General features: G+C 42.4%; 1 protein-coding gene across 5 annotated transcripts in view; it reads left to right on the top strand.

The window, feature by feature from the left end:
• MRE11 (MRE11 double strand break repair nuclease) overlaps positions 1-15,354 on the top strand; it is a 52,957-nt gene that overhangs the window by 14,531 nt on the left and 23,072 nt on the right. For all 5 annotated transcript variants that reach the window (XM_084842614.1, XM_084842616.1, XM_084842618.1 and 2 more), the window contains 4 exons: positions 1,482-1,653; positions 7,889-7,969; positions 10,598-10,724; positions 13,615-13,718. In XM_084842614.1, the coding sequence (XP_084698740.1) occupies positions 1,482-1,653; positions 7,889-7,969; positions 10,598-10,724; positions 13,615-13,718 (484 nt within the window). The remainder of the gene's footprint in view (positions 1-1,481; positions 1,654-7,888; positions 7,970-10,597; positions 10,725-13,614; positions 13,719-15,354) is intronic.

The raw sequence follows: 15,354 nt of genomic DNA, 5'->3' as shown, positions 1-15,354 counted from the left end.
CATACCTGTTCAATTTGACTTCTTCGGGAATTCTTGCTTGCATACACCCTAGTGGCATATTCAGAAGGTGAAAGTAGGGCAGAGCATCCTGGGATTTTCATTCTGGGTATCCATGAGGATCTACTGTTCAGAAGTGCCTCCTCTTCCTCAAAGTCCTGTCCCTTGGTTCTGCCTGCTCTTTCTGAGTCCCAGAATCTGGTCAGCTTCAAGAATACTGACCAAGAGAAGGTCCCACGGCTATTTTGCTATGACAGGTGGTAATACCTAATGTCATACTACTAGGACTATCCTGTGCATGCCCCCCTCCCTACTATTCAGCAACCTATGTAACCGTCTGTGCCCTGACCATCCTGGTTACTGCAGACTCCCCGAATGTAGTACACTTTCTTGGCACAAGTGTGCTGCATGCCAATCACCTGACATATACATTAAGGGAGAAAGCTTAGTTCCGGTGAGCATCTTATTTGTGTCCCCCTGATTGACTTCCTACAGGGGTGGGACTGGACTGAAATAAAGCAGCATAGCCCATTGTTCATGTGAAGACAGCAGAGACATCGAGTCATGTGGAATGACCACTGCCTTCCTGGAGCCTCCCCTGCTAGTCTCTAGTAAACACCTCTGCCAGAGTTGATCCTGTGCCATAATCCTTTGAGATAGGAATTGCACACACAAAGTTAGCACAGTGTGCCATCCTGCATGGGCATCAACAACCCTTAACCCAAATGGCTCTGGAGCAAACCATCCAGGGACCCAGAAGTATACAGGAGTTCTTTGCCCTTCAAGGTATGGCATGGAGAATCTGCCACATTTCTCCTCTCCTTGAGAAACAGTGAGGGAAGAGAATACACGTAATGTAATGAAGCTTTGTTTTAAATGTTGTAATGAAGCCTTGTTTTAAATCTTTGGTTAAAAACTGATTCCCTGTGAGCCCCTCAAACCGTTTGCTGATCTGCTCAGTTATTTGAGGAGGGATGGGCCTGTTGTATAATGGTGGTGATAGTGAATGCAAGGAAAGTGGTTGGTCATCTGGGCTGGGGAAGAGCAGATGAGCAGAGGGCAGGGAATGCTGTGTGATGGTGAAAGATATATGGGAAGGTGGAAGAGGGCTTGGGGTGGGAGGGCTTGTTGATGGTAGAGATAATTTCTATTAATTAAAAGTTGGAAGCTAATTTGTTAGCTGCAGTGGTCTGGTGTAGTTAAGTTTGCGTAAGTGAAGGAGATTTTTGTGCATCTCCCCCACTCACTACACATTTGTATAAGGGGCAGATACATTTTGATAATTACAAATCTAAATTCTTCATCAACATAGGCCTTCATCTTCTTGTCTGCTTGTTAAGGCTCTAAAACTGTTGTTGCTCTGCTGCTCTTATAAAAGATTTTTGTCACTTTCTGTGGACATAACAATGGCAACAGCTCTGGTTTATATTGTGGGATTTTACCACACTCTCCTGACTTACATAGATTTACTCAATGCATTCCAGGCATGTTGGCCTGTTGCGTATCAAAGGCAAAAAAATGAATATACAGAAGATTCCACTCCAGACAGTACGACCATTCTACATTGAAGACATTGTTCTTGCTGACCATCCAGACATATTTAACTCTGATGATCCTAAAGTAACACAAGCAATACAAGCTTTCTGCATGGAGAAGGTAATTTTAAAAAATAAATATGATCTGCATTGAAGCATGCAGGACGATTGTATTGGCCTAACTATAGGATAGATTCTTACCTGGTCTGGTTTCCTATATAGCACAGGATATCTCTCAATATTTTATCCCTCTGCAACATGATGTCTGAGCAGGGCATTCCTGGAATAAACATAATCACATCAGCTTGTCCATCAGCTAGTAGTATACAGTGTCCATTTCTGTCTCAGAACTGGTGTTCTGAGGTCTTCTTTGGTGCTAGATGGCTGTAATTTGAGGCCTGGGGAAAACAGTAGACTAGAGTTTTATGTAGAGAGCTTTTTTGAATCCCTTAGCACAGTGTTTCTCAAACTGTGGGTTGGGGCGCACCAGTGGGTCTCAGCCAACCTTCAGGTGGGTCTCAGTGCTTCAGCCTACCAAGTGCTTGACTCTGCTATGCCTTGGCCGCACCATGCACACTGGATAGGAAGGTGTGGCAGCTGGAGTTGGTTAGAGAACAAGGCTAATAATAATATTTTAAAACTGGGAATAAAGAGGAAGGGGATAAGAGAGGGAAGCTGTTATAGGAGGAAATGAATGTAAAGGCAGCAGGAGGAAGGGATGCATGAAACTGGCACTTGGGGATAGGGTACAAATTAAGTGTGAAAGAAGTGGGTGAGAAGAAATGTCAAGAGATCATAGAATAACAGACTAGTAGATGGGTAAGAAGACTTTGACCCGGTTCGCATGTCACAGCAACAGATGTAAGTTACTTAACCCATGTTCGCGGGGACACGCACTGCCTGTAAGCTGCTTCCAGTTTCTGTAAACCACCTATCGGTCCAGTCGGAGGTTGTGAATGTCATGCGCAAACCCAATGGATGGGTTGTTTTGGAGGCTAAACAACCCAGCAGTTAACCCATCGTTTGTTGTTGGGTTAACTGTGATGTGCAGACGAGCACTTTGAGAGGCATGTGCGGGGAAGAGAAAAACTATATCAGCAAAATAAAATAAAGACTTTTACTTGGAGCCCCTTCATGGATCACTGCCTTGTTGTGGCGAAGGGGCTTGTGTAACTCAGTGAAGCCATAAGCTATGCCGTGCAGGGCCACACAAGACGGACAGGTCATGGCAGAGAGTTCTGACAAAATGTGGTCCACTGGAGAAGGAAATGGCAACCCACTCCAGTATTCTTGCCAAGAAAACCCCATGGAACGTATCACAAGGCTAAAAGAGATGACGCTGGAAGATGAGCCCTTCAGGTCGGAAGGTGTCCAATATACTACTGGGGAAGAGCAGAGGGAATTTCCAAGTAGCACCAGAAAGAGTGAAGTGGCTGGGCCAAACCCGAAAGGACACTCAGCTGTGGATGTGTCTGGTGATGAAAAGAAAGTCCGATGCTGTGAAGGACAATATTGTTTAGGAACCTGAAATGTCAGATCAATGAATCAAGGTAAGCTGGAGGTGGTCAAACATGAGATGGCAAGACTGAACATCGACATCTTGGGAATCAGCGAACTAAAATGGACAGGCTTGGATGAATTTAATTCAGGTGACCATCATATTTACTACTGTGGGCAAGAATCCCTTAGAAGAAATGGAGTAGCACTCATAGTCACCAAAGGGTGGGAAAAGCAGTACAGGGGTACAATCTCAAAAACGATAGAATGATCTCAGTACGAATCCAAGGCAAACCATTCAACATCACAGTAATTCAAGTCTATGCCCCAACCACTGACACCGAAGAAGCTGAGGTTAATTGGTTCTATGAAGACCTACAACACCTTCTAGAACTAACACCAAAAAAAGACGTCCTCTTCATCATAGGGGATTGGAATGCTAAAGTAGGAAGTCAAGAAATCACCGGGATAACAGGCACGCATGGCCTTGGTGTACAAAATGAAGCAGGACAAAAGCTAATCGAGTTTTGCCAAGAGAACACGCTGATCATAGCAAACACTCTTTTCCAACAGCACAAGAGACGACTCTACACATGGACATCACCAGATGGTCAATATCGAAATCAGATTGATTATGTCCTTTGCAGCCAAAGATGGAGAAGCTCTATACAGTCAGTAAAACCAAGACCTGGAGCTGACTGTGGCTCAGATCATGAGCTTCTTGTTGCAAAATTTCGGCTTAAATTGAAGAACATGGGAAAAACCACTAAAGGATTCAGGTATGACCTAAATCATATCCCTTATGAATATACAGTGGAGGTGAGGAATAGATTTCAGGGATTAGACCTGATAGACAGAGTGCCTGAGGAACTTTGGACGGAGGTCCATAACATTGTTCAGGAGGCAGCAACTCAATCCATCCCATATAAAAAGAAATGCAAGAAAGCCAAGTGGCTGTCTGATGAGGCTTTACAAGTAGCTGAGGAAAGAAGGGAAGTGAAAAGCAAGGGAGAAAGGGGAAGATACATCCAACTGAATGCAGAGTTCCAGAGAATAGCAAGGAGAGACAAGAAGGCCTTCTTAAATGAACAACGCAAAGAAATTGAGGAAAACAACAGAATGGGAAAGACTAGAGATCTCTTCAAGAAAATTGGAGATATCAAGGGAATGTTTTGTGCAAAGACGGGCATGATAAAGGACAAAGAAGGCAGGGACTTAACAGAAGCAGGTGAGATTAAGAAGAGGTGGAAAGAATACACAGAAGAACTATACAGGAAAGATCTGAATGTCCCTGATAGCCATGATGGTCACTGAACTTGAGCCGGACATCCTAGAGAGTGAAGTCAAGTGGGCCTTAGGAAGCATTAGTAACAACAAAGCTAGTGGAGATGACAGTATTCCAGCTGAGCTATTTAAAATCCTAAAAGATGATGCTGTTAAAGTGCTGCATTCAATATGCCAACGCATTTGGAACACTCAACAGTGGCCGCAAGACTGGAAAAGGTCAGTTTACATTCCAATTCCAAAGTAGGGCAATGCCAAAGAGTGTTCAAACTACCGCACAATTGCTCTCATTTCACATGCCAGCAAGGTGATGCTCAAAATCCTACAAGCTAGGCTTCAGCAGTATGTGAACCGACAACTACCGGAAGTACAAGCTGGGTTTCGAAGAGGCAGAGGAACTAGAGATCAAATCGCCAACATTCGCTGGATCATGGAGAAAGCAAGAGAATTCCAGAAAAACGTCTATTTCTGCTTCATTGACTACGCTAAAGCCTTTGATTGTGTGGATCACAACAAACTGTGGCAAATTCTGAAAGTGATGGGAGTACCAGACCACCTTACCTGTCTCCTGAGAAACCAGTACAAGGGTCAAGAAGCAACAGTAAGAACCAGACATGGAACAACCGATTGGTTCAAAATTGGGAATGGAGTACGACAAGGCTGCATATTGTCGCCCTGCTTATTTAACTTATATGCAGAGTACGTCATGAGAAACGCCGGGTTGGATGAATCACGGGTCGGAATTAAGATTGCCGGGAGAATTAAGATTGCCAGCAGAGGATGAGATGGCTAGATAACATCACTGATGCAGTGAATATGAACTTGAGCTAGCTCCGGGAGAGAGCGCAGGACAGGAAGGCCTGGCGTGCTGTGGTCCATGGGGTCATGAAGAGTCGGACACGACTGAACGACTGAACAACAACACTTGGAGCAGAGGTCCCTAACCTTTTTGGGTCAGTGGGCACATTTGAAATTTTAAGAGAGTGTCATGGGCAATCTCACAAAAAGGTTGCCATGAAATCATGGTATATGGAGTCATGGCAAATAGCCATGACAGAAAAATGGACATACCGACTGAAGTTAGCTAAAGGCAAAGTCAAAATATCTGACTTTTATAAAATATGGCAGGATTTTATTCTATATACTGATCAGGGACATATTTAGCAGTATTTGTCAAAGCCTTACCTCAGATTATGGAAAACAGACTAAATATAAACTTGATATATTGAAGAAGTATAATGAAAACTTTTATACAGCCTATGGATTCCATTTATATCTTGGTCTGTAAAGTAAAGCGGTAAAATATGAATAGATGTGTACTATCCTCTGTCAAGAATTAGATTTAAACTTAATGTATTGGAGCCTGCTGCTAAATCTTAGTGGAGATGGTGTTTCAGCAAATACAAGGGATGCACATAGCCCACCTTAATGTCATGCCATGGGTTTCGGAGCAATACTAGAACACCGAGTATTTCTCTGTACAATTTGGAAAGCAAAAGGCAACAGTGATAAGGGGAGATATGCCCAATTAAATGCAAAATTCCAGAAGTTAGCCAGAAGAAATAAGGAATTACTTTTAAACAAGCAATGCGCAGAAGAAGATAATAGAATAGGAAGGACAAGAGACCTCTTCCAGAAAATCAGAAACATCGGAGGTAAATTCCAGGCAGAAATGGGTATGATCAAAAACAAAGTTGGCAAGGACCTAACAGAAGCAGAAGAGATCAAGAAAAGGTGGCAAGAATATATGGAAGATCTGTATAGGAAGGATAATAATATTGGGGATATATTTGACGGCGTGGTCAGTGAGTTAGAGCTAGACATCCTGAAGAGTGAGGTTGAATGGCCCTTAAGAAGCATTGCTAATAACAAGGCAGCAGGAGACGACGGTATCCCAGCTGAACTGTTTAAAATCTTGCAAGATGATGCTGGCAAGGTGATGCATGCCATATGCCAGCAAATTTGGAAAACACAAGAATGGCTACCAGATTGGAAAAAAACAACTTATATCCCCATACCAAAAAAGGGAAACACTAAAGAATGTTCAGACTATTGAACAGTGTCACTTATTTCACATGCCAGTAAGGTAATGCTCAAGATCTTGCAAAGTAGACTCCAGCAATTCATGGAACAAGAATTGCCAGATGTACAAGCTGGGTTTAGAAAAGGCAGAGGAGCTAGAGACTAAATTGCCAATATCCACTGGATAATGGAGAAAGCCAGGAAGTTTCAGAAAAACATCTATTTCTGTTTTATTGACTATTCTAAAGCGCTTGACTGTGTGGATCATAACAAATTGTGGCAAGTTCTTGGTGGGATGGGGATACCAAGTCATCTTGTCTGCCTCCTGAGGAATCTGTATAACGACCAAGTAGCAATGGTAAGAACAGCCCACGGAACAACAGACTGGTTTAAGATTGGGAAAGGAGTACGGCAGGGTTGTATACTCTCACCCTACCCATTCAACCTGTACGCAGAACACATCATGCGACGGGCTGGGCTTGATGAAGCCAAGGCTGGAGTTAAAATCGCTGGAAGAAACATTAATAATCTCCGATATGCAGATGATACCACTTTGATGGCTGAAAGCAAGGAGGAGCTGAGGAACCTCATGACGAAGGTGAAAGAAGAAAGCGCAAAAGCTGGGTTGCAGCTAAACCTCAAAAAAAAAAACAAGATTATGGCAACCAGCTTGATTGATAACTGGCAAATAGAGGGAGAAAATGTGGAGGCAGTGACAGACTTTGTCTTTCTAGGCGCAAAGATTACTGCAGATGCTGACTGCAGCCAGGAAATCAGAAGATGTTTACTTCTTGGGAGGAGAGCAATGACAAATCTTGATAAAATAGTGAAGAGCAGAGACATCACACTGACAACAAAGGTCCACATAGTTAAAGCAATGGTATTCCCCATAGTAACCTATGACTGCGAGAGCTGGACCATAAGGAAGGCTGAGCGAAGGAAGATAGATGCTTTTGAACTGTGGTGTTGGAGGAAAATTCTGAGCGTGCCTTGGACTGCAAGAAGATCAAACCAGTCCATACTCCAGGAAATAAAGCCAGACTGCTCACTTGAGGGAATGATATTAAAGGCAAAACTGAAGTACTTTGGCCACATAATGAAAAGACAGGACACCCTGGAGAAGATGCTGATGCTAGGGAAAGTGGAAGGCCAAAGGAAGAGGGGCCGACCAAGGGCAAGATGGATGGATGATATTCTGGAGGTGACGGACTTGACCTTGGGGGAGCTGGGGGGAGCGACGGCTGACAGGAAGCTCTGGCGTGGGTTGGTTCATGAAGTCACAAGGAGTCGGAAGCGACTGAATGAATAAACAATAACAATGGTAATAGTGCTCAGTATTTCTGCTGTAAGCCTTTTAGTATAATCAGAAATTCATCTTACAGCATTTCATATACATGTGCTGTTGGCTTTTGATCCAAAAAGAAACCAACTTAAAAAAAAATAGCAAAATGGGCTTGTTTTAAAAAAATGTTTTAAATTTTCTTCATAGTAGATAATTGAATAAAATAGCAGTTTTTATATCTAGCCACTTATGTCTTTTTCTTTTTTTAAAGGTTGAAACTATGCTGGACAATTCAGAAAGAGAGCGCCTTGGAAATCCTCGACAACCAGAGAAGCCTCTAATAAGATTACGAGTAAGATGGAGCTCCTTAATTCTGAAGCCTTATGCTAAATATTTTATTTATCCATATAGCAAACATCTAGTTAAAAGCAGTATAGTGTTGGGGATGTTTTTAAAATTATTGACATACCTTTTAGGGGTTTTGTCTTGCTTTGTGGTGTGGCAGTAGATGAACTTGCCTGTGCATGCTATAGGGGTGAGGATTGAGGGCCTTGTGGAAATCAATAATGGATTTAAAATCCACTTTGAGCACAGTCCTATGGTGATGCCCGTAAGCCTCTGAACTCAGAAGCTTATGCGCATCCTATGCAGAGCAGGAGGAGCGGCGGAGGCAATCTCCTCCCGCTCTACATTTTGGCTAGATAGGCTTTTTTGCCCATTTATCTGAGCACCTCGGAGGGAAGGAGGCTGCGGAGGCCTCGGGATACATCATCGGTATCTTCCTACTTTGGCTCAGTCTTCTCCCAAAAGAGGGTCTATGACCCCCCTGGCAAAGGCGAAGTACAGGCTGAAGGGGCAGGATTGCAGCTTGAGATCGACAGGCATATGGTCAAGGAACACCTTTGAATGAGTTCAAATCTCCAGGGCCAGATGAACTGCATCCTAGAGTAATAAAGGAACTGGCAGAAGAACTCTCAGAACCGCTGTCTATTCTCTTTGAGAAACCATGGAGGATGGGGGAAGTGCCAGATGACTAGAGGAGGGCTAATGTGGTCCCTATCTTCAAAAAAGTTAAAAAGGAGGAACCTGGGAACTACAGACCAGTCAGTCTGACATCAATCCCTGGGAAAATTCTGGAGCAGTTGATAAAGGAATCCATCTGGAAGCACCTTGAAAACAATGCAGTGATTACTCGAAGCCAACATGGATTTGTCAAAAAGGACCAAGTCCTGCCAGACGAATCTGAACTCATTTTTTGATCAAGTAACCTCCCTTGTGAACTGTGGGTATGCTGTGCATCATATACCTCGACTTCAGCAAAGCTTTCGACAAAGTGCCCCATGATATCCTGATGAGCAAACTAGCTCAAAGTGGGCTAGATGAAACAACGATCTGGTGGATCCACAGTTGGCTACAGAATCGGACTCAAAGAGTGCTTATCAATGGGACCTTCTCAAACTGGGGAGAGGTAACGAGCAGGGTACCACAGGTCTCAGTCCTGGGCCCAGTGCTCTTCAACATTTTTATTAATGACTTGGAGGAGGAGGTGGAAGGAATGCTGATCAGATTTGCAGATGACACAAAATTGGGCGGGATAGCTAATACTTTGGAAGACAGAAACGAAATTCAAAGTGATCTGGGTAGACTGGAGTGCTGGGCAGAAAACAACAGAATGGCATTTAATAGGGATAACTGCTAAGTTCTGCACCTAGGAAAAAGAAACCAAATGCACAGTTACAAGATGGGGTATATGTGGTTCAACAACACTACAAGCAAGAAGGAACTTGGAATTGTTGTCAATCACAAGCTGAATATGAGCCAACAATGTGATGTGGCTGCCAAAAAGGCAAATGCTCTTTTGGGCTGCATTCATAGAAGCATAGCTTCCAAATCCCGGGAAGTACTAGTTCCCCTCTACTCAGCACTGGTTAGGCCTCATCTGGAGTACTGTGTCCAGTTCTGGGCACCACACTTTAAGAAGGATGCAGACAAACTGGAGAGGGTTCAGAGGAGGGCAACAAAGAGGATCAGGGGACTGGAAACAAAGCCCTATGAAGAGAGACTGCAAGAACTAGGCATGTTTAGCCTTGAGAAGAGAGGACTGAGGGGAGATACGATAGCACTCTTCAAGTACTTGAAAGGTTGTCACAGAGAGGAAGGCCAGGATCTCTTCTTGATCATCCCAGAGTGCAGGACACGGAATAATGGGCTCAAGTGACAGGAAGCCAGATTCCGGCTGAACATCAGGAAAAACTTTCTGACTGTTAGAGGAATACGACAATGGAACCAATTACCTGGGAAGGTGGTGGGCTCTCCCACACTGGAGGCATTCAAGATGAGGCTGGACAGCCATCTGTCAGGGGTGCTGTGACTTGGATTCCTGCATTGAGCAGGCGGTTGGACTCGATGGCTTTGTAGGCCCCTTCCAACCCTACTATTCTATGATTCTATGATATCCTGGCTTCCCCAGTCCCTTCCCTGCCCACCAGCACACTCCCTTTACCTCTTCTCCAAGGTTGCCAGCACAGTTCTCTCCACACTGGCTGTGGCAAGGAGGGGGCAGGGAGCGCTGTCTCCGACCTTGGATCCAGAAATCCAAATTATCCTATCCCCACCCCACTCCCCCACCCCGCCTAGGGCCCATAGAATTGCTCCCGCTGCTTGCTATTTAACAACTAGAAGAAATTAAAAAAGAGAGCTTTGGCTATGGGGTGGTATAGCAATAGAATGAATGAAGTATAGTTATCAATGTTGAAAACATTTCCTAATGTGTCAGACATAAGAACCCGGTGTTGAGATCAGTTATGAAGAATCAGTATCCTGTATGATATAATTTTGACACCAGGCTACTCAGTTATTCAGAAGTGCATTAAATTAAACTGATGGATTTTAAATTTTTTTAGATGCCTAATTGCAGATTTTACACCTTTTTCTTTTCTTTTCTTTTCTTTTCTTTTCTTTTCTTTTCTTTTCTTTGAAGGTAGATTACAGCGGAGGCTTCGAACCATTCAGCGTTGTTCGTTTCAGCCAAAAGTACATGGATAGGGTAGCTAATCCAAAAGATATCATACATTTTTTCAGGCATCGGGAGCAAAAAGAGAAAAATGGTAAAAAATAGTGAACACAATGTTTACTTGTGTTGATTCTTCAGAGAATTTTTAATAACATGCATTGTTGGTAGGGAAAATAACGTTATCCAAAGGCTTTCATCATTATATGTACAGAATGTCTTTGGAGCATAATGCTTACTTGTCTTTAGAGACGCATGCTCCAAAGCAGTGGTTTTAGGGGATGCCTTTTAAGTTCTGCCATCTTCATAAGTTGCATAATAATCGCTGTGCATGTAGGTGGTGGGATCTCAGAAAATGGGACCTCAAGAACAGGGAATAGAACAGGAGTGTTGAACCTCTTTTTGCCCAAGAGCTAAATTCCATTTTGGAGAAGCTCTCAGAAGCCACATTCCGGTGGTGAGCAGCACCAGATGCAAGAGGGATGGGGCCAAAAATACCAGCATATTTTAGCACCGTCAGTAACTAAGCCTTAGGAGAGACATGTCAACCTTTTAGAATAGGGAAAAAACTTCACAAAATCTGAGAAACCATCAAACGATAGGACTGGGGGAAGGGGAATTGGGCTTCTGGGGAACTTCAGAGGGCCAGATTGAGGTTCTGAGGTTCTGCACCCCTGGAATAGAAGTAGGTGATAAAAAATGTGTGTTTTTTTTTACTGTGTTTTGGCACTTATGAGTGGAAACTCTGAAAACCTTTAGGAATGGACCTCTACATTCTATTTAACTTTTTAGCTTTAAGTAACTAGATTTCCTTGTCTTTTGTGGCAAGTCATTTGGGATTATGTTGGACAACACAGATATCAAAGAGTGGGCATGAAGGTACTCCAGGACTGCAAGAGCTCTGAAAAAGCTGACAATACTGTTGAAACAGTTGATGAAACAAGGACTTGCAGCCTGTCCATGTCTCTCGAGGCAAGGCTGTAGGGAACACCATACCAGTTCATCTTGCCAGAGTACAGGAACATATCTTCATTACTGTCTTGCACATCCTCATTCTTTACCTGTTTCAGTTGAAACAACACATGTTCTGTGCGGTTAGAATCAGGGGTAGAGAGAATGTGACAGCTAGTGTGCATAGTGGTGAAGGAGTAATAGGTCACACTGCACGAACTTTAAGCCATTGGCTGTAATGGGATTCTCATTGGAAGACTGTGTAGGGGGTGTCAGCAGTGCTTCCTGGACTTGGGATCAGCCCTGGGAAGTTGGTAGGGTGTCATTCTAGTGGGGGATCAACGTTAAATAGATGTTGGAATTAGGAATGGTTGTGGGTCATTAGTATTTGGTAGCATTCTCTGCTATCATGGTGCACGTAGAGGAAGGTAACAGAAAGCTGCACTTCCTGTTCATGTTCATTCTCTCTCTCTCTCATATATATATATATATATATATATACACACACACACACACACACACACACACACGCACACACACGTATGTAAGTAGTTAGCCATAGGGAGGGTTGAGGAGAAAGTGCTAAACTCGACTTTGAAAACACAAAGATGTTTTTTAGTCAGGTTGGGCAGAAATGCTGCTGTATCAAATTGCCTCATAGGCTGATACTAAATCATTTTGTTTATCAGGTTTGTGAGGCCATACTCATTTTCAGAGAACAACTTGTTACATGCCTTTCTTTAAGGGTAGTTTGACTAAAGCACTAATATGAAAAGATAGAATTATCTGCCTTTTAAAACATTTTAAAATAGTAATTGGTTTAAACCATATGCAGTTGACATGCAGTTAATACCTGCATGTATTAGTGAAAATCTTTTCCATTAAGTGCTCATTTGTCATAATAGTCGATTTTTAAATGAAACTAAGAACGATGTCTAGATTTTTTAAGAGTAGATTAATAATTGTTGGCAAATGTTCTGTATAAAATGTTTAATGAACACTAATGAAGATGTAGTATGCTGAAGAACGCACTATAATTATTAAAATACTCCTGACAATCTGAAATTTAATTGATCAGTAGGCTTGTTCCCAAAAGAATGGTGTGTGTGTGTGTGTGTGTGTGTGTGTGTTTATATTCAAGTTCAATTATCAGGAGCATTATTAAAGTTGCTATGGATGGCTTTTCTCGAATTATTTTTGTTTCTATTTTTAATAGACCTTTTTAAACGTTCAGAACTCATTAATGTGTAATTCTTTGCTTTTTTGAGCATCTTCCTCTGCTTTTAAAAAATACAAACTGAAAGTTAAACTCTTAAGCTTTGAGGTAGCAGTTAACTGTGTTCTCTATGTAGCTGAGGACTATTTAATAGTGCAAAAGGTTTAGGCAATCAAACAAAGACCTGCCTATTATGTAAGGTTGTGAATATGAATATCTACGGGGTGGATGAATGTAGAAGATCTGCAATAGGAAGCATATGTTTCTTTTACAGTAATAGTTTCCAGTGACAAAACAAATACTCTAACCTTCCTCTCAGTGTTTCTGAAATGTAAGGCTTCTCATTTTGCATGAAAATATATATTTGCTTAGGAACTTACCTTACTTTCACCAGTAAAATTTAATAAACTAATATTTTCTTCATTTGTTCTAATTTGAGTGGAATTTAAGTCAGAAATACTTGTAATAAGTGTTTCTCCTTGTTTAAGGTTGTGGAAGCTTTATGCCTTTTATACCTGATCTATAGGTACTAAGCCAGAGGTGTGTGTGTGTGTGTGTGTGTGTGTAAAATAAGTATTATGTAATATTTTTAAAGCATAACAGGTTATTTCTTGTGCTAGGTTTTGAGATAGATAGATAGATAGATAGATAGATAGATAGATAGATACATACATACACACACACACACACACACACACACACACACACAGCCTGCATTGAAAGAACTCAGATATGCCTTTTGCCTTATTGTCATATTCATTTGGGGTAAAAATGTTTTCTTAAACTGGGCAAAAATTTCTTTGCTTTTCCATTTTTTTAGAAGATGAGATTAACTTTGGAAAGCTGGTCTCCAAGCCTTCATCTGAGGGAACAACTTTGAGGGTAGAGGATCTTGTGAAGCAATACTTCCAGAAAGCAGAGAAGGTAAACTTTTTCAGGATTTAAGGTGTCACTTCGTTCTTGATATCTCAGGTTGGATTTCAGGTCAGATTGCTAACTCAACTCCAGTTACATTCTGTCCCTCAAAGTCATATATCCATTGGTTCTTCATTCCTGGAGGACTGAAATTGTGTCGGTTTATTTTTTTGGTGCGGGAGGGCAGGAACCAGAAGAGGAGTAGTGTTAATCTGTTTCAGCAAAAATCAACAGAGGCTCCTGGCACCCAAGACAACAAGGAGATGGTTTTATATAACACCAAGCAGTGATTTATTGTGATGTCTGAACTAATACCATTTGACACGCTGTGCTCTGTGAGTGGCCACCAGTATCAGGATTTGATACTGGTGGCCACTCATGGCTTGAAGCTGATTTGGAAACCAACATCTGACACAAAATTGGGTGGGATAGCTAATACCCTGGAAGACAGAAACAAAATACAAAGTGATCTTGATAGGCTGGAGTGCTGGGCAGAAAAAAACAGAATGACATTAAAGTGGGATAAATGCCGAGTTCTGCACCTAGGAAAAAGAAACCAAATGCAGTTACAAGATGGGGGATACTTGGCTCAACAATACTACAAGCAAGAAGGATCTTGGAGTTGTTGTAGATCACAAGCTGAATATGAGCCAATGATGTGATGTGGCTGCAAAAAAAGGCAAATGCTATTTTGGGCTGCATTAATAGAAGTATAGCTTCCAAATCCCGTGAAGTACTAGTACCCCTCTACTCAGCACTGGTTAGGCCTCATCTGGAGTACTGTGTCCAGTTCTGGGCACCACACTTTAAGAAGGATGCTGACAAGCTGGAGAGGGTTCAGAGGAGGGCAACAAAGATGATCAGGAGATTGGAAACAAAGCCCTATGAAGAGAGACCGAAAGAACTGGGCATGTTTAGCCTTGAGAAAAGAAGACTCAGGGGAGATCTGATAGCACTCTTCAAGTACTTGAAAGGCTGTCACAGAGAGGAAGGCCAGGATCTCTTCTCAATCATCGTAGAGTGCAGGACATGGAATAATGAGCTTAAGTTCCAGGAAGCCAAATTCCAGCTGAACATCAGGAAAACCTTCCTGACTGTTAGAGCAACACGACAATGGAACCAATTCCCTAGGGAGGTAGTGGGCTGTCTCACACTGGAGGCATTCAAGATGAGGCTGGACAGCCATCTGTCAGGGATGCTTTGACTTAGATTCCTGGATTGAGCAGGGGTTGGACTTGACTGTCTTATAGGCCCTTTCCAACCCTATGATTCTATGATCTGGGCAAGCTGTCATTTGGCACTGCAGCTGAACTATCCAGTGGTGATCTCAGGGTGCTGTTTTTGATAACACCTGGAAATTCTTGGGAAAGTGGGAGAAGAGTAAAACTGCACAAACCATAGTTGGCCTGTACATCTTGTTAGTAAGTTTCCTTTTGTATGCCTGAATGTGCACTTTCAGACATGCAATCTTGACACTTGAAGGGATCTTTCAACATTGAGCATTGAGCATCGCAAAGCTTAGCACCTTAAGGGGTTAGGTGGATTAAAGATACAGTTGCTTAACCCAGGTGTAATTTATTGAGAGGAATTAAAACATGCATTCAGAAGATCAGATTAAGGCAATGGGCTTTTTATAGGGTTGAAT

Source organism: Heloderma suspectum, chromosome 3 (genome assembly GCF_057233095.1).
Source record: "Heloderma suspectum isolate Gila_16-S chromosome 3, 16-S_ref, whole genome shotgun sequence".
In the NCBI taxonomy this organism is placed as follows: Eukaryota; Metazoa; Chordata; class Lepidosauria; order Squamata; family Helodermatidae; genus Heloderma; species Heloderma suspectum.
The sequence above is the reverse complement of the archived record's forward strand: the minus strand, read 5'-3'. Positions and strand labels throughout refer to the sequence as shown.